We start from the raw sequence: 25,808 nt of genomic DNA, 5'->3' as shown, positions 1-25,808 counted from the left end.
TAATATTCAAACACTTTATTTTTAAGATTGGCAAGATCTACTCTGGTGTTAATACCTTTACTGGGGATCCATGAGTTTGTCTTTACCTTTATCACTGATGAACAAGTTGAAGGATTGTCAAGACATGTAAGACTCTTCATTCAGTTACCAATGAGCTCCTTTCAAGTAAGTACTCCGTTACAGTATCTTTCCTTAGAGACAGGATGTTCCCATATAGACTAGATATCCTGGTTTTATTTATTATTATCCTTCAACATATATTGGCTTAACATGATAGTGTTACACTGGATCGATCAATGAATTCACAAAAACAATTTCAAATTGGCAGTTTCCTGAACAGACTAAAATGGGAAATTTGACCCTCTCGCCTGCATATGTCCCTTCTCAGCCAGTGAGTCCCGCATCCCCTCACAATCAGTGCAGTCTTCAGAGGTGATTCTGACGTGAATCCCCTTACGAACATAACAACATAAAAATGGCCCTACTAGGTCAGAAGAAGGGTCCATCTAGCCCAGTATCCTGTCTTCCGACAGTGGCCAGTGCCAGGTACCCCAGAGGGAATGAACAGAACAGGTAATCATCAAGTGATCCATCCCATCGCTCATTCCCAGCTTCTGGCAAACAGAGGCTAGGGACACCATTCCTGCCCATCCTGGCTAATAGCCATTGATGGACCTATCCTCCATGAGTTCTTTTTTGAACCCTGTTATGGTCTTGGCCTTCACAACATCCTCTGGCAAGGAATTCCACAGGTTGTGTGTTGTGTGAAGAAATACTTCCTTTTATTTGTTTTAAACCTGCTGCCTATTAATTTCATTTGGTGACCCCTAGTTCCTGTGTTATGAGAAGTAGTAAACAACACTTCCTTTTCTATTTTCTCTATGCCAGTCATGATTTTATAGACCTCAATCATATTTCCCCTTAGCCATCTCCTTTCCAAGCTGAAAAGTCCCAGTCTTATTAATTTCTCCTCATATGGCAGACACTCCATACCCCTAATATTTTTGTTGACCTTTTCTGAACCTTTTCCAAATCCAGTATATCTTCTTTGAAATGGGGCAACCATATCTGCATGCAACATTCAAGATGTGGGCATACCATGGATTTATATAGAGGCAATATGATATTTTCTGCCTTATTATCTATCCCTTTCTTAATGATTCCCAACGTTCTGGTCACTTCTTTGACTGCTGCTGCACATTGAGTGGATGTTCTCAGAGAACTATCCACAATGACTCCAAGATCTTTCTTGAGTGATAACTGCTAATTTTCACCCCATCATTTTATATGTATAGTTGGGATTATGTTTTCCAATGCGCATTACTTTGCATTTATCAACATTGAATTTCATCTGCCATTTTGTTGCCCAGTCACCCAGTTTTGAGAGATCCTTTTGTAGCTCTTTGCAGTCTGCCTGGGTCTTAACTATCTTTAGTAATTTTGTATCATCTACAAATTTTGCCACCTCACTGTTTACCCCTTTTTCCAGATCATGTATGAATATGTTAAATAGGACTGGTCCCAGAACAGACCCCTGGGGGACACCACTATTTACCTCTCTCCATTCTGAAAACTGACAATTTAGACCTACTCTTTGTTTCCTATCTTTTAACCAGTTACCAATCCATGAGAGCACCTTCCCTCTTATCCTGTGGCAGGGATATTCCGGCAGGGTGCATGTGTTGGAAGCCTGTTAAATTACAAAGCAGGAACATCCTAATAAATATTCTCTAGACAACATTTTCAATAACAACCAGTCATTTGGGGAGGCCTCAATTTTTGATGCCCAACCTGGAATACCTTAACAACACCTGCTTTTCATTAGTGTTGAGCATCTGCCTTCTGAAAATCAGACCCCTTCAAGTTGTCTCAAATTCACCCTGGAATTGATATGCTTAAACTCACTAGCCCTTTTTGAAAAGTTAGGCCATTTAGATACAATTTCCAAATAGAGAACAATATCTATAACTTAGAATATCAAGGTTGGAAGGGACCTCAGGAGGTCATCTAGTCCAACCCCCTGCTCAAAGCAGGACCAACCCCCAATTTTTGCCCTAGAGCCCCAAATGGCTCCCTTAAGGATTGAACTCACAACCCTGGATTTAGCAGGCCAATGCTCAAACCACTGAGCTATCCCTTCCCAGCTTCAACTAATTCTGCCAAAACCAGGCTCAAAACCAAGGGGGAGGGCAGAACTGCCAGCCATGCTATTGCCAAGCAGGGCATTTTACCGGTAAGGGGACCAATTTCCATTGCTCCAGAGACAGCACATCTGGCATTCTGTTGCAATGAGATGGAACTTGAAGCAAGTGCAGAAGAATAGGAAGGGAAGAGAGAAAACTTTTAAAATGGTAGAAAGGTTTAGAGAACAGCAAGTCTGCCCTCACCCTTCTTTCTGTATAAAATTCCTCTTTCTTTCCTTCTTTCTAAGGTTTTAGAAATTTTCACTTCCCCTCCTTTTCAGCTTCCAGCCATTGGATCTTGTTACTCAGCATCCCAAAATTCAAGAACCTACCGCCCCTAATGAGAAACAAACGTCTTCCTCCAAACAGCCCAGCCTTTATTTCAATCATATAGCTGAAACTGTCAGCAAATGCATACTGCATTGTGATGTAATCATGTAGAAATGACAGCCCCCAGAGCCCTGCACAAAGGAGGGAGAGGCCCCACTTGTCCCATCATCTCCAGTTAACGTGGTCTAGGAGCCAGAGCTCATGAGCGCACTACATATCTAGAGTGAGTTCTTTGGCTGGCAGTGTACAGTACAAACTCAACATAATGCCAGAGCTGCTGATCCCAAATTCTGGAACATTCGGGTTCATTCAACACACTTGAACAGAGCCAGCTTGTATAAGCTGCATCTTTCGGAACGTTCGATCCCTCCAGCCCGAGTCAGTGGGTTGGAATGCAAGAGGGGGTGAGAGCTCCGGCTGGGGGTGCGGGCTCTGGGGTAGGGCCAGAGATGAGGGTTTGGGGGTTCAGGATGGGGCTCCAGGCTGGGGGCTGGAGCTGAGGGGTTCAGAGTATGGAAGAGGGTATGGGTTCTGGGCTGGGGGTGCAGGTTCATGGGTGGAGACAAAAATGAGGGGTTCAGGGTATGGGAGGGGGCTCTGGGCTGGGGCAGGAAGTTGGGGTACGGGGGGGAGGGCTCCAGCTGGGGGTGGAGGTCAATTGGAATGTCCTCAGTCCCTTGGTTAGAATGTTCCCATTAGTATAAGTCCATAGTCCAGAGGTTTGAGCAGGAAAGAGGCAAAATGTAGGTGTTTCCAGTGCCTTTTATAGCTTCTGCCATGTAGAGGGAAACCCATTGTTTCAGACAAAGCCCTCAGCACAGCTAGTGGAAAATTATAGGTAGCAAGATGGTGTTTGGAGTCACGTGGGCAAGTCACATGTCCATGCATGACTTTGCTTAGTCATAGCAGGAAGCCATTACTTATACCCCAGACAGAACATTCACAGGACAGTCCATTCAGTGTAGATGGGCGTCTTCCATTGTGAGTTAAGTGTCCTTTTGATGAGCCACTTAACTTGAATAGTTCCTTCCAAATGTGCTGGCTAAACACCTTGTCGGTGTTTCCCAGAAGCAAACACATTAAAAATACAGGTATAGATCCAATACTCATAACTTCAGATACACAAATGGTACATGCATACAAATAGTATAATCATATTCAGCGAATCATAACCTTTCCATAGACCTCTTAGATGCCACATTTTGTACGAGATTTGTTGCAATTATATAATAGTGGTAGCAACAATGATCGACATGGTCATAGTTTAATCAGATAATGTCACAACAGTTAAGAGTTGTCCCATAATTTAGCATTTCCTTTCTTTTAAGGGTTGCATTTGTTGGATGTTATGTTTAGGCAACCTTAAATGATTTTAAATGACAAGATTGAAAAAAAGTGAATAGTAAAAAGAACATCTTTTCATCTAGGGGGACTTGCTAGGCTTCTGCAACTTAGCAGACATTTCACTTTTAAAAAATAAAACAGTTTTTCAAAATAGCAAAAGGATTTAATCTGTATTTACTGCAATTGCTCTCTCTTGTTTTTATTTCTAATGAAAACATTACTTTGTAAAAGGATTAACGAATAGCATACAAACTAGAACCAATTCCATTTGTTTAGTCTCTAAAAACCCTAAGTAGTTTTAAACTGTTTTGTTAAAGAAAAACAATTACCTCTGGGATGTGAGATGGAAGTTTTAACTCAAACAATTGGAAAGAGCACAAAATTAAATATTAAAAGTCAGCTCTGCTGTAGCTATGACAGTACTAGCAGCCTCTCTGCTTTAGAGAGTGGGGAGATCCAATCATCTCAGCTTAGCGTTGTCTAACATGAATTGTTACCCACAGAAAAAAACTACTGGTTCATGATGGTTTAAAAATAGACACAGTCTGTTATTTACATCAAAAGTGAACAATACTAAGACCACACATGCAAATCTCTGCTTCCCAATAGGCTCATCAGAAACCAATAAGCATTTCTTCTGAACTTCTAACTTCATCTCCCCCCTATAATGTTACTTTTAAAGAGACTACTGCTCATACACTCATGGTCATAGTAGAGAGATTTCTAGATATGTAGAATCATAGGGTTAGAAGGGACCCCAAGGTCATCTAGTCTAACTCCCAAATGTTGTTAATATTCACTGAGAAAAATAACTGATATTGCAACACTAAAGGTGAGAAACTAAGCATAAAAAATCATCAAATGTAAAATGGTAAAAGAAAAGGAGGACTCGTGGCACCTTAGAGACTAACCAATTTATTAGAGCATAAGCTTTCGTGAGCTACAGCCCACTTCATTGGATGCAATATATATATATATATATATATTGTGCCAGATCTTCAACTGCTGTACATTAGCATAGCTCTGTTGACTTCAGGGAGCTACAGTGATTGACACTAGCTGAGGATCAAGTCCACTGCCTCTTTCTTTATATCAATACATATGGAGGATTTGCAGTGCTGCCATGTGTGACTGCACACACAGCTCCCCGAACTGCAACAGCTTTTCCAGCAGGAGATGAGCCTCTTAAAGAGGGCTCCCAGCCATTCGGAAGGACTGACAGGGAAACTGTGGTACTCTATGCCAGCAGCAGATGCTTTTTCAGCTTAGCAGTGGCCCTTTAAAATGGGCTTTGTAGGGCTCCTGGGGCCATCAGCTGACACTATATGCCTCACTCCCCTAGTAGCAGTGACTTCTCCAGCAAGAGAAGAGCCTTGTAAGAAGAGTTCCCAGAAAAGTTCTGTTGTGGCCACCACAGAGTCCTCCCTCCCTCCCCAGTGTCTGGGGCATTCTCATTAGGGGAGATAAATTCTTTAAGAAGGACTCATGTAATTAGATTTATATGGGAGATTGGGTGTACAATTGTGCCCTGATGTAACATGGGGTAAAGAAGATTGTGGCATTGATGATGGCAGAAGGGAAGGTAGAATGTTGTGAGGTTGTGGAGAAAGAGGAGAGTTGGAGTATAATAAGGTAAGGGGAAGCATTTAGTTATTTATTTGAGGTGTTTAGTGAAAGAACCATAGGAAGTTAAATTGCACAGGCTATATCTAAAGTCTGTGTAGCTTAAATGAAGAATCTTAATGTCAGATAATATCCACAGGAGCAGACATGATTGTTTATGTGCCCAACTGAGAATAAGAGTTTCTGGAATATGTTTGAAGATAAGGAGGGATATCACAGGGATAGTTTGGGGATCTGTCTATGGGAACTTATGAATTCCAGTTTGATTTTTATGAACTTTTTTTACGTATATGTTTATACACTTACTGACATCTTTCCCTGTGCCCTTGCATCATACTTTCTGTGTTAAGGAGAAGGGTCTGGCACTGGATGTCTGTCTCTGAATGGAACAGAGAGATGAGGTGGGTGAGGACCAGCTTCTGGTCAGACCTGAAGAAGAGCTTTGTGTAGCTTGAAAGTTTCCCTTTCACCAACAGAACTAGGTCCAGTAAAGATATTTCCTCACCTACCCTATATAAATATATATAAAATATAAATAAGTCAGAAAATATCATATTACCTCTATATAAATCCATGGTATGCCCACCCACATCTTGAATACTGCATGCAGATCTGTTCATCCCATCTCAAAAATATATATTGGAATTGGAAAAGGTACAGAAAAGGGCACCAAAAATGATTAGGGGTATAGAACAGCTTCCACATGAGGAGAGATTAATAAGACTGGGATTTTTCATCTTGGAAAAGAGACAACTAACAGGGGATATAATAGAGGTCTATAAAATCATGACTGGTGTGGATAAAATAAATAAGGAAGTGTTATTTACTCCTTCTCATCACACAAGAACTAGGGGTCACCAAATTATATTAATAGGCAGCAGGTTTAAAACAAATAGAAGGAAGTATTTCTTCACACAATGCACAGCCAACCTGTGGAACTCTTTTCCAAAGGATGTTGTGAAGGTGAAGAATATAACAGGGTTCAAAAAAGAATTAGATAAATTAATGGAGGATAAGTCCATCCCTGGCTATCAGCCAGGATGGGTGGGGGTGGTGTCCTTAGCCTCTGTTATTCAGAAGCTGGGAATGGGCTACAGGGAATGGATCACTTGATGATTGCCTGTTCTGTTCATTCCATCTGAAGCACCTGGCATTGGCCACTGTCAGAAGACAGAATACTGGAATAGATGGACATTTCGTCTTACCCAGTTTGGCCGTTCTTATGTTCTTACATTCTTACCTTGTTTCTCTAATATCCTGGGACCAGCATGGCTACAGCAAGGGTGCAAACCTGATTGGAACAGTCATTAACAATGAATAACAGCTAAAATAGCCTTTCCCTTGCAGAACAAGGCAGAGCCATAAAGAGTTGTTAACCTGTTCAAATGGAAGCATCCTAGGACAGAGAGATAGCTGCCACCCAGGAAAATCAGTTCTTCTAGGTCGGCTGTAACCAAACAACAGATCACCATTGGCTGTCTTTCTAAAAGCTCTGCTCTAGGAATTATTTTTGGGAAGTTCTCTGGTTTGTATTTTACAGAAGGTCAGACTAGATGATCAAAGTGATCCCTTTTGGCATTGGGATATATGAAACTATGAATTTGACAAGGGACTTGAAGCTACTGAGGAGAGTGCCCTGATAATAGGAACTGGAACCTATAAAAGGAAGGCTCTCTCACTGGCCATTTTAGGCTGTCTACACTATGAGCTAGTGGTGTGATCCCCAGCTTGCACAGACATACTCATGCTAGCTCTAATCAAGAGTTAGAGATAGTAGAGTAGCCATGGTTGTCAGGCACTACCTCCAACAATCAGGCCTAGTGAGTGTAGGTCACAGCTAGTCAGAGGGTTGAGCCTGGGCCAAGGGTGGTGCTAGAATCAAGATCTGGGGACAAGCCAGGGTAAAAATCAAGATCAGAATCCATAGATAAACCAGAATTGGAACTGTCAGCACAGTCCAGGTGCAGGCCAGAGATTGAGGCCATAGGGTCAGGTTCCAGGGACAAGCCAAGTGAATACTGAAGCCAGTGTCCAGATACAGGCCAGAGGTCAAAGCCAGGTAATCAGAGTCCGAGGGTCTGGGGAGGATCAGAAGGTGGAGGCAAGGCTGGAGCAGGTCAGTGACTGGGCTGGAGCGAGGCTAGAGTAGACTGGACAAAGACAAGACTGGGACAGGACTTAGGCAAGACTGGGGCAGGGTTGCCAACTTTCTAATTGCACAAAACTGAACACCCCTGCCACACCCCTTCTCCAAGGCCCCACCCCTGCTCACTCCATCCCTCCTTCCTTCATCACTCACTCTCTCCCATCCTCACTCACTTTAACCAGGCTGGGGCAGGGGGTTGGGGTGTGGGAGGGGACTGAGAGCTCCAGCTGTGGGTGTGAGTTCTGGGTTGGGGTTGGGGATGAGGGGCTTGGGGTGCAGGAGAGGACTCCAGGCTGGGGCAGAGAGATGGGGTGCAGGAGGGTATGGGCTCTGGGCTGGGGGTGTGGGCACCACATGGGGACAGAAATGAGGGATTCAGAGTGTGGGAGAGGACTCCGGGCTGGGAATAGGGGTGCGGGGGGTGAAGACTCCAGCTGGGAGTGCAGGCTCTGGGGTGGGCCAGGGATGTGGAGTTTGGGGTGCAGAAGGGGGCTCCAAGCTGAGGCAGGGGTTTGGGGTGCAGGGGGGTGAGGGCTCTGGCTGGGGGTGTGGGCTCTGGGGTGGGGCCAGGGATAAGGGGTTTTGCGTGCAGGAGGGGGCTGAGAAATGGGGTGGGGGTGTTTGGGGGGGTGCGGGCTCCAGGATGGAGTTTGGGTGCAGGAGGGGGCTCCAGGCTGGGATGCAGGAGAGGGTTCGAGGTGCGGGGTCCCGCTGGCTCTTTCCACAGCTTCCCGGCCAATGGGAGCTGTGGAGCCTGCCCTTGGGGTGCTAGACAGAGGCTCTGTACCTTGGGAGTGCCTACACTCCCAGAGCCAATGCCAAGACTCTGCTCAGACCCACCAAGTCAAGTGCACATGGGATCCAGTGGGTGGATCCAAACACAGCAGCCTGTTGAGCATCCACCAAGGACAGCTCATCCAGTCTTGTAATAAACATTAGAGGTCACATCGCTGCTAGACATTTTAAAGTTGGTGAAATCCCTTGGGACTAAAGAGGACATTTCAAGGCTATAGGTGTAATAGCAAAGCAAGCCAGAGCTTCCTTCCATGTCCAATTTCTGAGGAAGACTTCTTTCCATCAAGTTCCTGGAGATCATGGCATTGTCCAAGACCTTTTGAACTAATAAGGTACTATGGACTCCTCAGGATGGAATCCACTGCGCTAGAAGTAGCATACAGAAGACACTACATCGACATTTGTACAAGAGGCTAAACTGTTGATTATCTCCATTCTTGAGTGTTGGCAACAAAATAGCCTCAAGTATGTCAAGTACAAATCAGTTCCACGCTTATTAGAAGGTTTACCACTTAACCAATTTTGTTGGTCATATTAGCAATCCCTTAAAACAAACTTATTGTATACGAGAAAATTATTTAAGGAACCAAGATTTATGGTCCTGGGATTAGTATTATGAAGATTTTAATAGTAATTTCACCCTTAAATTAAGACTATAGGAATCAGTCTCTCCTCCATAATCTAATTTTCTTCTCATTTTCTTTCTCTTATAGGGTTTCCTTGTAGCAATTTTATACTGCTTTGTTAACGGAGAGGTAAGGCACCCCAACGTGTGTTACTAGTTGATTTCTGTAGAATTTTCAAGGCAATGAATAGAATGACAATAAAATAATACAGTACTGACCACTGCGATTTCCATGAGTGCAGTCTCCTAAACAGGCAATAACCTCTTTTTATCAGGAGAGACAGTAGCCAGATTCAGCCCTCGCTAAGGTAAATAAAAATGCAGAGTAACTCCACTAGTGCTTTTTATGCTAGAACAACTCCACTAGTTTCAGTGAAGTCAGTAAAAAATAAAATTTCATACAGACAATGACATGTTTATACTGCTCTTTCTATCATACACTGAAATGTAAGTTCAATATTTATTTTCTAATTGATTTATTTTATAATGATATGGTAAACATGATGAAGTAAGCAATTTTTCAGTAATAGCGTGGCTGTGACACTTTTTTGTATTTTTATGTCTGATTTTTTAAGCAAGTAGTTTTTAAGTGATTGAAACTTGGGGTACACAAGACAAATCAGACTCCTGAAAGGGGTACAGTAGTCTGGAAAGGTTGAGAGACCCTGCTCTAGATTTACAGGTAGGGATAGGGTCCAAAGTGACCTAGACAAATTGGAGGATTGGGCCAAAAGAAATCTGATGAGGTTCAAGGATGACAAGTGCAGAGTCCTGCATTTAGGAAGGAAGAATCCCATGCACAGGCTGGGGACCAACTGGCTAAGCAGCAGTTCTGCAGAAAAGAACCTGGGGATTACAGTGGACGAGAAGCTGGATATGAGTCAGCAGTGTGCCCTTGTTGCCAAGAAGGCCGGCGGCATATTGGGCTGTATTACTATGAGCACTGCCAGCAGATTGAGGGAAGTGATTATTCCCCTCTATTCAGCATTGGTGAGGCCACACCTGGAGTATTGCATCCAGTTTTGGTCCCCCCACTACTGAAGGGATGTGGACAAATTAAAGAGTCCAGCGGAGGGCAACTAAAATGATTAGAGGGCTGGGGCACATGACTTACGAGAAGAGGCTGAGGGAACTGGGGTTATTTAGTCTGCAGAAGAGAAGAGTGAGGGGGGATTTGATAGTAGCCTTCAACTACCTGAAGGAGGGTTCCAAAGAGGATTGAGCTAGGCTGTTCTCACTGGTGGCAGCTGTCAGAACAAGAAGCAATGGTCTCAAGTTTCAGTTGGGGAGGTCTAGGTTGAGTATTAGGAAACACTATTTCACTAGGAGGGGGTGAAGCACTGGAATGGGTTACCTAGGGAGGTGGTGGAATCTCCTTCCTTAGAGGCTTTTAAGGCCCAGCTTGACAAAGCCCTGCCTGGGATGATTTAGTTGGTGTTGGTCCTGCTTTGAGCAGGGGGTTGGACTAGATGACCTCCTGAGGTCTCTTCCAACCCTGATATTCTGTGGTTCTGTGATTCTACCTGGGACCCCAGAGACCTGGGTTATACCTCCAGTTCTGTCACTGGCCTGCTGTGCAAACTTGGACAAATCAATCACTGCTCTATGCCTCAATTTCTCCATCTGTAAAATGATAAGGATACTGACCTCCTCTGTAAAGCACTTTGAGATCTGCAGATGAAAATGCCATATAAGAGCCAGATGTCATCATTATTGTTTTTGTTTAAATGAGGAATACACGACTAGTGGCGGGCAGGAATTTTGGGGCTCTGTGTGTGTGTGTGTGTGTGTGTGTGTGTGAGAAACAGGGTCAGTTTTCATAAACCTCCTGATTCAAAACATTTTTGAAAAAAATTCTGAAATTGTCAAAATATCCCGTTTTAACATTTTTTTAACCAGAAAAAATTGTTTTTTCCTGTCAAAATGACCTTTTGTTTCAAAGGTTTAGTAAAATGTCTAAATCAAAAAAACTCTTCAAAATTATCAAAATTAAGTGCTTTGATTGACCCAAACAAAAAATATTTTGTTTTCTTGGCTTGCAAAACTGTGTTGACATTTCATCCCAATTTGGAATAAGAACATTTTTCAGTATCTCAAAAATTTTCATGGTATGGAAAAATCATTTCTCATCCTGCTCTAAACAAGACATTTTTATGGAGGCACCACTTCCTGCTTCATAGTTAAGGTTGTGTTTTGTTTCTCATTTAAAGCAGGGACTTAACATCTTTGTTATATATGAAAAATCCTCCCCAGATTACATCACTTATTCTGAGTAAATCTTGTGCATAGGCTTTGGAGGGTTTTTTTTTTGTTTTTTTTTTTTAAGATTAACAGTCTTTATCCTTCTTAACTGAGGCTGAAGAATAATCTTCAGGTGACATTGTTTTTGGGTTTCTGGCTTATTGTTCATGTCTGATATTTTTAATAATTAAAAAAAGGAAATTCCTAGATAAAATTACATTAAGATGGAGTTAAAGTTGGAATTCCTTATTGGTAGTGTAGGGCATCTACTTAGGACAAGTAAATTTACAGGGATGTGGACATTAGATCTGCAACTGAGTGCCTGTGGCATATTGTTGTTAACTCTGTCCTGTAGTGAGGGAAAAAAACAGAAAAAACTCCTATGTGTCTTTAAAAATCAGTTTAATCTAGTGTGGGACCAATAACACTAAAATATCTTATAAATAATAGCAGTGCATAATGACCCTACAGGACATAGCTAAGGTTCTTTGGGTGCCCTAACTGTATACAGTATTTCCTGATTGTATCATTTGGATTTCTTTTAAATTTAACCTTAATTCTGAATTTCCTGAGTATATAATGTTTGTCTTCTAGAGATAATTACAATATTCCTGTAATTACAGTATCCCTTATCCTAAGTAACTGATATGTACTTTTAGTCTGAACTCCTTCATATAGTTTTTGTCTGGAAATAAATATTGTGTTTGGTTTAACAGTCATTAAACTTCTGCAGGAGAGCTAGAAAAATGGCAGCTGAGCTTAATCAGAACTAAACTGAAATATGTGAGCTGAACAAACTTCTAGGTGCCCCAACTCAAACATGTACAGAAATCTCTCCCTAAAGCTGCATTTAGCCATACTTTTTTTTAGTCCTTATGAACTGAAGTTGCAAAAATGGAAAACAGACGTACATCAAAAATATGACTGCATTTGCACACATAACTGGTTTCAGAGTAGCAGCCGTGTTAGTCTGTATCCGTAAAAAGAAAAGGAGGACTTGTGGCACCTTAGAGACTAACAAATTTATTAGCGCATAAGCTTTCGTGAACTACAGCTCACTTCATCGGATGCATGCAGTTCCACATAATTTGTTAGTCTCTAAGGTGCCACAAGTCCTCCTTTTCTTTTTACACATAACTGGGTAAGTGCTCTTGCAAATAGCCAGATATATATCTAACTGGAAGACCAGGAGGAACTTTTTTGTCTATCTCCTGTGCGGCGTTCTAGTTATCTACATAAGGCAAGCATACAATACAGGAGGTTCACTGAGGCCTAGAAGCATGTGTGATATTCAGAAAATTAAGGGACAGATTCTGAACAAATTCTACAGTGCACATGAAAATGGCAATTTTCCTCCAGTATTAACTTGGCCAAATCTGGAAAGATTTTTATGGGGACAGTGAAAGAAAACATTCTGATTATAGGATTATTCCACTATGAGGCATTTCAGTTTCCTACTCCACAGCATGGAGGTGTGATAGCAGTTCATAAAACCAGTTGAAAAAAATGTTTGATGTTGTCAAGACTAAGTAGTTTTCACTAAAATTATTCTTGGAAATAACTGAACCACTTTTGCTCAAACTCTCAAAAAAATTCTACCTCAGGCAGAAGTCAAGTCTGAATTTTAAGAAGCAAAAATCAGAATTTCCATCCTTCAGGAAATGCCAATATTCTGAAATTGTTTAGTCCCATAGGGATGACAAGTCAAAACGTCAAATTTTTCGCAGAACAGAGAGTTCCAAAAATGTTTGATTCAGAAATGCTGGAACATTTTATTTTGACATTTTTGATCTAAACTAAACATTTTGACATCCCTAGATTGAAACATTTCATGGTGGCTCATTTCAATATTGAATTGTGTCTGCCTGAGCTACCGTGAGTGTCGCATTCTCCCACTCTGCTCTGTGGGCTGGGCTCCCTGGTTGGACTACATCCGCTGCGGTACACTGTAGTCATGGGGTTCTCATGATGGACCATGATGGTTCAACCAGAGGGAAGATGTAATCCAGTTGGAACATAGGAGCTGTGCAGAATTGGAGGATGCTCAATACTGATAGAATCTTCACCTAATTCAACTGCCAAACTCCAAAAAAGACTACTGAGCATGTGCGAACTGAGATTTTTCAAAGGTTTGTACCTTGGCAAAAATTGGGCATTTTTTCACAGGAACAGCAAAAGGCAGATCTCTGACGCCTGCCAATTTCAAGTCCCTACTTCAAAGCATGGAGGCACTAGGGGAATCTCATAAAATTCTTACTAGTATTTCATTAACATCAGCAAAATAATGTATTTTTTCCTAATCTCATCAGACACTCTTGAACCATTGTTGGTGAAACTTTCCAAAATGATTCAGCCTGAAGCAGACATCTTGCAAGAAAACCTTCTGCCCGAAAAGTTACAGTTTAGCATAGGCAACTGAAAACAGGAAGTGTTAGGCAACCTTAACTTTAGCCATCACTACCTGTGCCACCTATAATTACAAACCCAAAATCTACATGAAAAGAACACTATTCAAGTTGAAAAGTCAAACACTCAAGTTAGGATGGGACAAGGGAAACCTTAATTTGTCCCCTTTTGTGTGGATGCATAGGCAACTTTTATTCTTGACTCGGAAACCATCATAATGGTGGTTTAGCACAGCTTTCCTATGGTTTCTTTTTTAAAAAAACGGAAAACAGAAATTCTATAATGTGCAACACTAACAACTCCTGCCTAGGCCGTGAGCAGCAAACCAGCCCCATCAGTTCCACAGCACCTAATCTCTTCCACTGAAGATAAAGGATACCTCTACTAGCACTCAGTGCTAGTAGGCTGTTATCTCCTTGGCCTAGCTACTTGTGAGGGACATCAAACATTGGCTTACCTATGCAGCAGTAGACCTGTTGTACTGACAGCATGTACATTTGATCACCTCTTCCTGGGCAGCATCATGGTGAGAGGGTAAGGCTTGGAGCTTCTTTATGAGAGGCTGGAATTCTCTTCCTAGCTTTCTCAGAAGTGACATACTGCAACTGCTCAGCTACTCCTGTAAGACAGGCTGATACTTGCCTGCACAAGAGGAGGCCTAGCTCAATGACAAGGGTTCCAAAGTGCACAGAATTACTAATAGCACTCAGCAAAAGTAAGACTTGAACTCGTGGCCGGCTGGCTCCTTATGAAGTGGACTTTCCCTAGGCCAAAGGGTACACTGATGCTGTTTGTGGTAGGGCTGTAGATCCATTTTGTCTACGTGCTGTCTGGAGTTACAGCTCCATGTGCAGTGCTGCCACTGGGACGATGCATGTGGAGGGCTATACAGTATTATACAAACCACAGACCAGAGCATACAACTCATACAAATTGCCCAGGACTATCTCCTGCCCAATTTCAAAGTCCTGCACCAATCCCCAGTGGTTCTAAGCATTTCAAAACAAAAAGTCCCGTAAAGGAAAGTGTTTGGGGATATAAACATAGGAGTCACTGTCACTCCCTCTAGAGTGTAGTGTGGTGAATGGAGCAGGAACTGGCTAGCTCGGGAGACTGACACAGGAATGCAGTCTTTCACCTCTCAGTCATGGTAGCCAGCTGCTAAGTGGGCTATTTGACATAATTTGCTGGTCTCCACACACTTACTGTTAGACAGGCAGCCACATCCCAACAGCTACTTCACAGACAACCCTCTTGTTGGCAGGTGTATCAGAAAGTCCAGGTCTGAGTTGGCCCTGTGGTCTGACCTCTGCTTTGTCCCCTAGAGCGCTCGCACCAAGTCAGGGCTGAGACACGGCAACTTGCTTGTTCTTACACTGCTCTGTGAGTAGTTGAAAGGACAGACTGCAGGGCTGTCAGCCCAGCATCTTTTGCCTGCATGAAAGTCACCACACAGAAATACCTTGTGTCAGGTTGTTTTCTTCTTCCAACAGGTGAAAGCAGAACTCCAAAAGCAATGGTCCCGCTTCCTGCTGGCTGATCCATTTGGCTGCATGCAGTGCTTCCTTGGGGAAAACATCAAATATCTGGGAAAATGTTCAAAGAAGCAAAAACATCAGCACTTTGCCAATAACAGGTTGTGTATGGAAGTGAGCGAGCCCTGGGCTGTGCAGCTCCAGCAGGCGCTGTTGAATAGGAGAGCAGTCCTTAGCTCAGAGCCAGGCCCCACTGGAGAGCCCTACCCCAGGGCTAGTGTGTCCGATAGCAGCGAAGGAGAAGTCACAACTGGAGAGACAACAGAGGAAGTCTTTGAAGAAAGTGAGATTTAGAAGGCTCTTTTAAAGGACAGCATAATAAAGGCACCGTCAGAAGGGACCTCTTCCTCCCTCACAAGCTGTGTTCCTGCAACAGGAGAAGAAGAACGGGAAGTTTCTTCCCATGGGCTATGCAGTGTTGTTGTAGCCATCTTGGTGCCAGCATATAAGACAGACAAGGTGGGTGAGGTCATAGCTTTTATTGGACCAACTTCTGCTGGTGACAGAGACAAGTTTCAAAATGACAGGTTTCAGAGTATCAGCCGTGTTACTCTGTATCCGCAAAAAGAACAGGAGGACTTGTGGCACTTTAGAGACTAACCAATTTATTAGAGCATAAGCTTTCGTGAGCTACAACTCACTTCATCGGATGCATAGAATGGAACATATAGTAAGAAGATATATAGATAGATATATACCGATAAGTTGGAAGTTACCATACAAACTGTGAGAGGCTAATTAGGTAAGATGAGCTATTATCAGCAAGAGAAAAAAACTTTTATAGTGATAATCAAGATGGCCCATTTAGACAGTTGACAAGAAGGTGTGAGGATACTTAACTTAAGGAAATAGATTCAATCTGTGTAATGACCCAGCCACTCCCAGTCTCTATTCAAACCCAAGTGAATGGTATCTAGTTTACATATTAATTCAAGCTCAGCAGTTTCTCCTTGGAGTCTGTTTTTGAAGCTTTTCTGTTGCAAAATTGCCACCCTTAGATCTTTTACTGAGTGACCACAGAGGTTGAAGTGTTTTGACTGTTATGATTCCTGATGTCAGATTTGTGTCCATTTACTCTTTTGCGTAGAGACTGTCCGGTTTGGCCAATGTACATGGCAGAGGGGCATTGCTGGCACGTGATGGCATATATCACATTAGTAGATGTGCAGGTGAATGAGCCCCTGATAGCGTGGTTAATGTGATTAGGCCCTATGATGGTGTCACTTGAATAAATATGTGGACAGAGTTGGCATTGGGCTTTGTTGCAAGGATAGGTTCCTGGGTTAGTGTTTTCGGTGTGTGGTGTGTGGTTGCTGGTGAGCATTTGCTTCAGTTTGGGGGGCTGTCTGTAAGCGAGGACTGGTCTGTCTCCCAAGATCTGTGAGAGTGAGGGATCATTTTTCAGGATAGGTTGTAAATCTTTGATAATGCGCTGGAGAGGTTTTAGTTGAGGGCTGAAGGTGACAGGTAGTGGCGGTCTGTTATTTTCTTTGTTGGGCTGTCCTGTAGTAAGGTGACTTCTGGGTACTCTTCTGGCTCTGTCAATCTGTTTTTTCACTTCAGCAGGTGGGTATTGTAGTTTTAAGAATGCTTGTACAGATCTTGTAGGTGTTTGTCTCTGTCTGAGGGGTTGGAGCAAATGCGGTTGTATCGCAGAGCTTGGCTGTAGACGATGGATCGTGTGGTGTGGTCTGGGTGAAAGCTGGAGGCATGTAGGTAAGTATAGCGGTCAGTAGGTTTCCAGTATAGGGTGGTGTTTATGTGACCATTGCTTATTAGCACAGTAGTGTCCAGGAAATAGACCGGTTGTGTGGACTGGTCCAGGCTGAGGTTGATGGTGGGATGGAAATTGTTGAAATCATGGTGGAATTCCTCAAGGGCTTCTTTTCCATGGGTCCAGATGATGAAGATGTCATCAATGTAGTGCAAGTAGAGTTGGGGCGTTAGGGGACGAGAGCTAAGGAAGCGTTGTTCTAAGTCAGCCATAAAAATGTTGGCATACTGTGGGGCCATGCGGGTACCCATAGCAGTGCCGCTGACTTGAAGGTATACATTGTCCCCAAATGTGAAAGAGTTATGGGTGAGGACAAAGTCACAAAGGTCAGCCACCAGGTTTGCCGTGACATTATCGGGCATACTGTTCCTGATGGCTTGTAGTCTATCTAGCCACTATCTGTCACCTTCAGTCCCCAACTAAAACCTCTCCAGCGCATCAAGGATCTACAACCTATCCTGAAGGACGACCCATCACTCTCACAGATCTTGGGAGACAGGCCAGCCCTTGCTTACAGACAGCCCCCCAACCTGAAGCAAATACTCACCAGCAACCGCACAACAGAACCACTTTATTCAAGTGACACCATCATAGGACCTAATCACATTAGCCACGCCATCAGGGGCTCGTTCACCTGCACACCTACCAATGTGATATATGCCATCATGTGCCAGCAATGCCCCTCTGCCATGTACATTGGCCAAACCGGACAGTCTCTACGCAAAAGAATTAATGGAAACGAATCTGACATCAGAAATCATAACAGTCAAAAAACCAGTAGGAGAACACTTCAACCTCTGTGGTCACTCAGTAAAAGATCTAAGGGTAGCAATTTTGCAACAGAAAAGCTTCAAAAACAGACTCCAAGGAGAAACTGCTGAGCTTGAATTAATATGCAAACTAGATACCATTCACTTGGGTTTGAATAGAGACTTGGAGTGGCTGGGTCATTACACAGATTGAATCTATTTCCTTAAGTTAAGTATCCTCACACCTCCTTGTCAACTGTCTAAATGGGCCATCTTGATTATCACTATAAAAGTTTTTTTCTCTTGCTGATAATAGCTCATCTTAGCTAATTAGCCTCTCACAGTTTGTATGGTAACTTCCAACTTATCGGTATGTGTGTATATATATATCTTACTATATGTTCCATTCTATGCATCCGATGAAGTGAGCTGTAGCTCACGAAAGTTTATGCTCTAATAAATTGGTTAGTCTCTAAGGTGCCACAAGTACTCCTTTTCTTTTTACAAGTTTCAAAGCTTACCCAGAGCTGAAGATTACCTCACCCACCTTGACTCTCTTGCCATGGGTTAACATTCCCCTCCCCATCCCAAGTTATCTCTTAATCACACAAAGGAAATTAAAGCAAAATCTGACGGTTCCTGCAGATCTGGTGGTGCGTTTCCTTTCAGTCTTGATGGTGTTTAAAAGAGAGGAGGGATATTGTTTTCGGTGAATCTGGCAACCAAGGAAAGCAAGTTGCATTCTGGTCATGAATGGGACCCTGTGGGTGCACATAGCAGATTTCACAGATCATCCTTGTGTCTTTATCTGCTCATTTCTGCCATGCTTTTAATACAATAGAGAAGAGAACTGTTTTGTTCCTTTATGTAAATCATGACACATCATCTGTATTTTGTTTGCTTCTCTGTCCTGCAGTTTTGCTGACAGATATGAATATTGGCATGTTTCCTTCAGGTTTGTTTATTGTTCGGCATGACTGGTATTTTGGGCATATGCTAATCTAGTTTTCAATTTTATGGAGTTCAGATGAATAATTACTTCTATTGAAGAAACATTTTTTGGATTTATTTTGAGGTGTTTCATATGGGTTTCTTTGGTGTGGTCACTGGCTCTGTGTGTGTGTGCATGTTTGTGTGTGTGTTGTGTGTACATGTTCCCACACAGTTCTTCTCAGTGATCCAGATTTGCAAATGGGGTAGGCATGTACTCAAGCTGAACAAATCCACACAAGGAGGGACAAATGCTCTTCCTTGCCCCCCAAGAAGCAGAAGTTGAACATGTCATGCTGTGACAGAACAGTAAGAGGAGAGTCATTGTGGATGGCACACTGCTGAGCTGTATGAGTAAACTTATCCATTTCCATTTAGGCTAGTAGAGGGACAAGGTGGGTGAGATATCTTTTGCTGGACCAACTTCTGCTGATGAAAGAGACAAGCTTTCGAGCCACACAGAGCTCTTCCTCAGGTATAACAACACTGCCAACATCCATTTAGGACAGAGAGCTTCCTTAGCCTCAGGAGCAGCACCAGTCCACAAAGACTGGCCTCCAACTTTGAAGGAAGCAGCACAACTGCACGAGAGCGTGGAACTCACAGGGAGCATACGACATCACAGGCAGCGCCACGTGCTGCTTCGCAGGACTGTGCTCCGCCCATTGTTCTGATCTTGCGGAGTAGGGGTCAGTACGGCACTCAGTAACATGGCCCACTCTGGATTTCCTAAACTATGCCAATTACTCCAAGGTGCAGACCTGTGTGATCTGCCCTGTCCTGCCTCACTGTAATACGGAAACAGGACATTTAAACACGCTAATTGGCAATCCATGGTTAGACACACAGCTGCAAAGGGCTGGTTTTTTGACCTCCACTCAATGGCGGGCTTAAACCTCAATGGCTTCTAACTCTGCTAGAACAAGGGACTCTGGGTAGGGGCCTGGAGCTGCTCTGGGTGTAGGGTCTAGCCCAGGGAAGGACCTAGCAGTGGATAAGGCTGGGGAAGGGGAAGACTCCTTCCTTTGAAACACAATGCCAAAGGCTCAGAGCAGCATGGGGCATGCCAAACTAATCCCCTCATGCCTTCCCATCATGGCGCCCACTCTGAAATTCCACGTTCTATCCAGAGCAGCCTCCACAGGCACAGTGTGCCCTCAGGGCCCAAGTCTGGAACACTCTGCCGGCCCAGGACAATGATCTGGGCTGCTGGCTGCTGACACAAGGATGTACAGCAATAGAGGGATCTCTGTAACTGGGCCCAAACCGGCTCTGCACAGCTCCCAGCATCCTAACGTTCAGCCACGCAGAGCACACAAGGTTCCAGGGATATGGCCTCACAGAAGGACATCCTGAGAGGGACTGCGATGGGTGCCAGGAGACTGGACACCTTTGAATATATCTCCTTACTGTGGGGAACCTCTGGCACAGCACTGGCAGCAGGGGAGAAAGGAGGGCACTATCCAGAGCTCCCAGGGTAGCTACATGTAAGGAGACTGCACAAGTTGAGTGGTGGTTCCAAGTGGGAATCTCCTGCGCATCCTCTCTCCCCGTCACCAGCCAGAGTTTCCTGCTTTTTAGCAAGCATCCGGCACACCCCTCATTGCACTGTTCACCATCTCTCCCTACCTACCTCACTGACGAGCAGCCTCACAGTCCATGTGGAGCAGGTGGCTGCCTCTCTTCTGAACCTCCCTCCTTTCCCCCTTCCATCAGGTACATGCACTGCCCAGACAGCCATGCAGGAGAAGCGGGAGGTGCCCCAGGTGCTTCATACATTCTCTGCCTGTCAAGACACATGAAAACACCAAAGACTAGAGTGACAGGTGCAGCCTCAACAGTTAGTGCTGTCTGCAGCTGAAGCACACAGATGGATAGTTAATCCTATGGCCATTCTAGGTCATTGCCAGCATTTAATTACGACCTAATTCCTTGTATACAAAGAGGCCCAAGATGATTATATGACAGGTGCTCAGGCTGGGAGCTCAGAGGACTTACAGTGTAATAATGATTCTAGATACACTTTCACTTTGAGCTGGAAATGAGCTTGCAAAGAATTACAAACTCCTACATATTTTGTTCTTTGGGGCACAGTATTTCACAAACCGATCCAATACTAAATGGGAAAGAATAGCTGAAACTTCCAGCTTCCTCTGATTTTAAATACAGAGTTTCATCTTAAATCACTTTCTAGCACAAATGCCATATTACAGCCCCTCCTTCACACATTTATGTCCTTTCGAGTCACTTCTTACTAAGTCAACAAATTGCAAAGCCCCTGCTCAGCTGCCCCTTCAGTATCAGATTCTGTTTCACTTTTTGTCAGTTTCCCATGAAATAACCTACCATAATCCAGGCACTTCATTCCCTATTCAAACAATTCCAGCCCCATAACTCCATGGACCTTGCAGAGCAAGAGGCCCTGAGGAAAGCAGATGCTGCTGGCTCTGCAGACCCACCATTGCAGGTTTCAGCAATACCCAAGGAGCCAATATAATGGTATTTAAAATCATGTTAAGTTCATTAAAGGAACCTTGTTTACTCAACTATTTCTAAATAGTTTATATATAGAATTCCCAGCTTTTGAGAAGTCTGGCGATACTGAATTTTACTACTGCTTCTAAATGTGTGTATTTTAATTGTATTTTTATTCATTTGTGAAATAAAATGATGACAATGTAATCATAGGTGCTGTAAGTCGGGGTGCTGCTGCACACCCTGGCTTGAAGAGGTTTCCATCATCTACAGGGTATACAGTTTGATTCTATGGCTCCCAGCACCCCTGACTGTAATTATATTGAATGAAAAGAGGCAAATCTTATGAGAGTCCTATTGCAAAAAAGCTCAAAACAGTCCAGAAGAAAGACAGTCTCCATGAGGACCAGGGGATGAGGGTGGGGCACATGGCACAGTTAAGATCAAGAGATGCTTAGTTTGCAACTGATTCTGCAGCCATTACCCATGCTGAGTAGCACTTACTCACTGGGGTAATCTCATTGATGCCAATGGGGATAATCATCTGCTACTCAATAAGTGCTAATCAACATGAGGCAGAGTGGGCCTGTTGGGTCATAGAATATAAACCACGGGCTCACAGAGTGTTCCAAACAAAAGAAAACAAGGAAAACCTCAATTCCTAGTCAGGAAGCCGAGATATCTCCAGAAGGCCCTCCACCAGCATAAGCATAGAAATGAGCTTTCTTTTGACTCAAGTGGTGGGGCAGGACCTTCCCCTGAGATCCAGATGCAGAGGCCCAGCCCAAGGCTCATTCAGGGGCAGGGGGGTTGCCAAGCCTCCCCGCACAACCAAATATTTTAAGCCTCTCTGAGCTCTCCCCTATCAGTGCTGCAGTGGAGTGAGGCAACGTGGCTCTGTGTTAAACTAACAGCCCTGCATCTCTCATGAGGGGAAAAACAAAATGTTATTTTAAATTTTTTAAATAAGCTTCAGTTTCACCCAGAACACAAAGCTGGGAAGCCCTATAACAAGAATCCAGGGAATAGGCCATTACTTTCTTCTTTTGGATGGTTCTGCTGATTTCAAGAAAAGTAAAGATTTTTTATTTAAATATATTATAGTATAGTCTCCATAAACTAGTCATGTGTCCCTGGTTCCATGCCCATGCCCCCTGTGACCGGTCTGGTAATCAATCTTTTATTCCAGGTAATGTTCAGGAAGAGGAGGTGGATGAGGCATTTCTTGATCAAATAACAGAAATATGCAAAACACAGACCTGATAGTAATGGGGGACTTCAACTACCCAAATGTGTTGGAAACATAACACAGCAAGACACAACATTGCCAATAAGTTTTTGGAATGTTTTGGGGACAATGTTTTGTTTCAGAATGTGGAGAAAGTAACCAGGGGAATAGACATTTTGACTTGATTCTGACCAACAGGGCTGAATCTGAAGGTTTTAAGACAATTGGGTGAAGGCAATCTGCTCCTGGTGACTTATTACTGTTTAGTTCATCAGTTTGTTCCAAAACCTCCTCCAGTGATACCTCAATCTGGGACAGTTCCTCAGATCTGTCACCTAAAAAGAATCGCTCAGGTTTGGGAATCTCTCTCACATCCTCAACCGTGAAGACCGATGCAAAGAATTCATTTAGTTTCTCCGCAATGGCCTTATCATCCGTGAGTGCTCCTTTAGCATCTCTATTGTCCAGTGGCCCCACTGGTTGTTTATCAGGCTTCCTGCTTCTGATGTACTTAAAAAAAATTGCTATTACTTTTTGAGTCTTTGGCTAGCTGTTCTTCAAATTGTTTTTTGGCCTTCCTGATTATATTTTTACACTTCATTTGCCAGAGTTTATGCTCCTTTCTATTTTCCTCACTAGACTTTAACTTGCACTTTTTAAAGGATGCCTTTTTGCCTCTCACTGCTTCTCTTACTTTGTTGTTTAGCCATGGTGGCACTTTTTTGATTCTCTTACTATGTTTTTTAATTTGGGGTATACATTTAAGTTGAGCCTCTATTATGGTGTCTTTAAAAAGTTTCCATGCAGCTTGCAGGGATTTTACTTTTGGTGCTGTACCTTTTAATTTCTGTTTAACTAACCTCCTAATTTTTGTGTAGTTCCCCTTTCTGAAATTAAATGAAATTAAAGTGTTGGGCCACTGTGGTGTTTTCCCCGCCACAGGGATGTTAAATTTAATTATATTATGGTCACTATTACCAAGCTGTCCTGCTATATTCACGTCTTGGACCTGATCCAGTGCTCCACTTAGGAATAAATCAAGAATTGCCTCCCCTCTTGTGGGTTCCAGGACTAGCTGCTCCAGGAAGCTGCTTCTCTCCCCACCACCACCCCATGGCCGGAGGAGTTTCCTCTCCCCGCTGCGGCCCTGGCACCAGTGGATCTGGCTGTCCTTCCCTCCCCCCACAGCCCCTTGGCCAGAGGAGCTGTCATCTCCCTTCCCAGCCAGGGCCAAGGAGATGTCTCTCCCCACTACGGTGGGTGGAGCTGTTTCTCCCCTGGTGGCCAGAGTTGCTGCCTCTCCCACTGAAGCCCTGGCACCAGGGGATCTGGCTCTCCCTCCCTTCCTCCACAGCTCCAGGGCCAGAGGAGTTTGCTCTCCTCACCAATGGTCCCAGAGGAGTTCTGAGCCCCGGCTGACTGAGGAGACCTGTGGCCTTGCTTACCCCACCTGGAGGAGGTAACAACTCAACTATCAACAGGAAAAGGAGACTGCACCCCAGGAAGCCTTCCTGCTTTTGGAAGCAGGGTCAATGAGCTTCAAGAGACATGCTTTTCAAAGGTTTGCTGGACTCTAAAGAGAGGGGCAGTGAACCCCTAAGTGATCTTTCACCTAAGAAGACAAGAGAAACCAGCACCTCGTACTTCTGTAGAGCAAATCCATCTTAAACAAAGCCTGTCCCTTGCTAGATTAAGTTTTAGACTTTAGATCCATGTTTTCATTCTTATGTGCTTGTAACCATCTCTGCCTTTATTTCATTTACTTGGCAACACTTAACCTATGTCCAGTTGTTAATAACATTGTTTTATTTTAATCTAAACCACTTCAGTGCTGTGCTTTTAATTCAAGTAATTGTTAGCTCCAGTTAATGTGGCAAGCTGATGAGTATTGTCTCTTTAAAAGAGCAAACAAACCCTTATTATTCCTCTGAATGGCCCAGCAGAGGGCTGGACATTTCAGGGCAGACAGTTTTGGGGAAATTCGGGACTGGGTGTGTGTTGGGGGTCACCTGGCGATTAGTAACCAAGGCTGATGGAGACCAGAGTGAGGCTGTGGTGCAGCATGTAGGCTGCTGGAGTCAGAGTTACTGGACCAGGGTTGCTTATCAATCAGACAGTTAGTACATACCTATATGCATCTGGGAGCATCCAGAAAAGGCAGCAGAGCATTTTAAGGCACCCAGAGTTATAGGGCAGGCGGTGAAACAACCTCTCACTGATCTGGATGGCACCCCAGAATGTGACAAGGGAAAGCAATAGATGTGATGCAACTACAAAATGGGGAATAACTGACTACATGTAAGAGCCCACAGGCCTAGAGTTTAGACCACAGGGGGTTGAGGCTGCTGACACCACCACATTGCCACTGGAGATATAGGCTAGCCCTCTACTAGAGGACCCTGAGATGCTAGGCTTGGCAGGAAGTACCACCCCACAGGGCCTGAGTGGCAGCCCCTCACAGCCACTGATTGGCCAATACCAGTATTTAAACCAGGAAACCATCATGAGGCAGTATCTGAGCAACAATACAGACTGCCTGCCTGCTTCAGGCCCTGCTTGTGATAGACCCTAGACTCTAATTTCTGACCTGGTTTGTCCTTGACTTGGCTATTCAATTGCTGTCTATAACCTGGTGGCCCAACTCCAGCCCTGCTATCTGCCTACAACTTGATGGCCTACAATAGTGTTCTGACCCAGCTTGCTCCTGACCCTGCTGCTTGTCTCCCGATTACAAATTAGCCACTGACCGAGGCACACTGACCACCCACAGCTCGGCCCTCACAGTAAGTGGTTGTATTGCTGAAAAGCTTCTGGGGCTTACAGATGCAATGAAATAGATACAACACTAATGGCCCCTACATGCATAGAATGCTGTTAAGGTTGCAAAGGCAAGGACCAGACAATGGGAAATGTCAGAATTAAGGCACCTAAGTCTGGGCTGGAGAGAGATGCCTCCCTCCACTTGGGATTCACAGCCATGAACCCTCTTCTGAAGGTAGATGCCTAAACCAGGTCAGATCTTTTCCAAGACAGGTGGAGGAGGACCAGGAGTCCCCTTTTCCCCCCTCCTCAACCTATAAAACAGTGGTTAGAGCACTCACCTAGGAGATGGGAGACCCACGTTCAATTTTTCTCCCCATCTGATGTGAAGAAGGGATTTTTAAATTGGGACTTCTGCCTCTCAGGAAAGTGCCCTAACACTGGGTTATGGAGTGGGCTGGGGCAGGGCTTTCTCAGTCTCTCCTGTTGAAGCTGTTCAAGTGTGAAGACATAATTAAGTATTCATTAGAGTTGAGGAACTGGATCCTGGGTCTCACACCTCTCAGGTGAGTGCTCTAACCACTGGGCTATAGAGTCATTCTCA

At 43.8% G+C, this 25,808-nt stretch overlaps 1 protein-coding gene across 1 annotated transcript in view; it reads left to right on the top strand.

Annotated features, from left to right (window-relative positions):
- The window catches only part of GLP2R (glucagon like peptide 2 receptor), a 119,320-nt gene extending 103,495 nt beyond the window's left edge, over positions 1-15,825 (top strand). Inside the window, exons 11-13 of the mRNA XM_074970804.1 lie at positions 27-165; positions 9,135-9,176; positions 15,187-15,825. Coding sequence (XP_074826905.1) covers positions 27-165; positions 9,135-9,176; positions 15,187-15,522 — 517 coding nt within the window. The 3' untranslated portion in view covers positions 15,523-15,825. The remainder of the gene's footprint in view (positions 1-26; positions 166-9,134; positions 9,177-15,186) is intronic.
- Positions 15,826-25,808: the final 9,983 nt, after the last annotated feature.

Source organism: Natator depressus, chromosome 14 (assembly GCF_965152275.1).
Source record: "Natator depressus isolate rNatDep1 chromosome 14, rNatDep2.hap1, whole genome shotgun sequence".
Lineage (NCBI taxonomy): Eukaryota > Metazoa > Chordata > Testudines > Cheloniidae > Natator > Natator depressus.
This window is presented reverse-complemented; position numbering and strand designations above follow the sequence as displayed.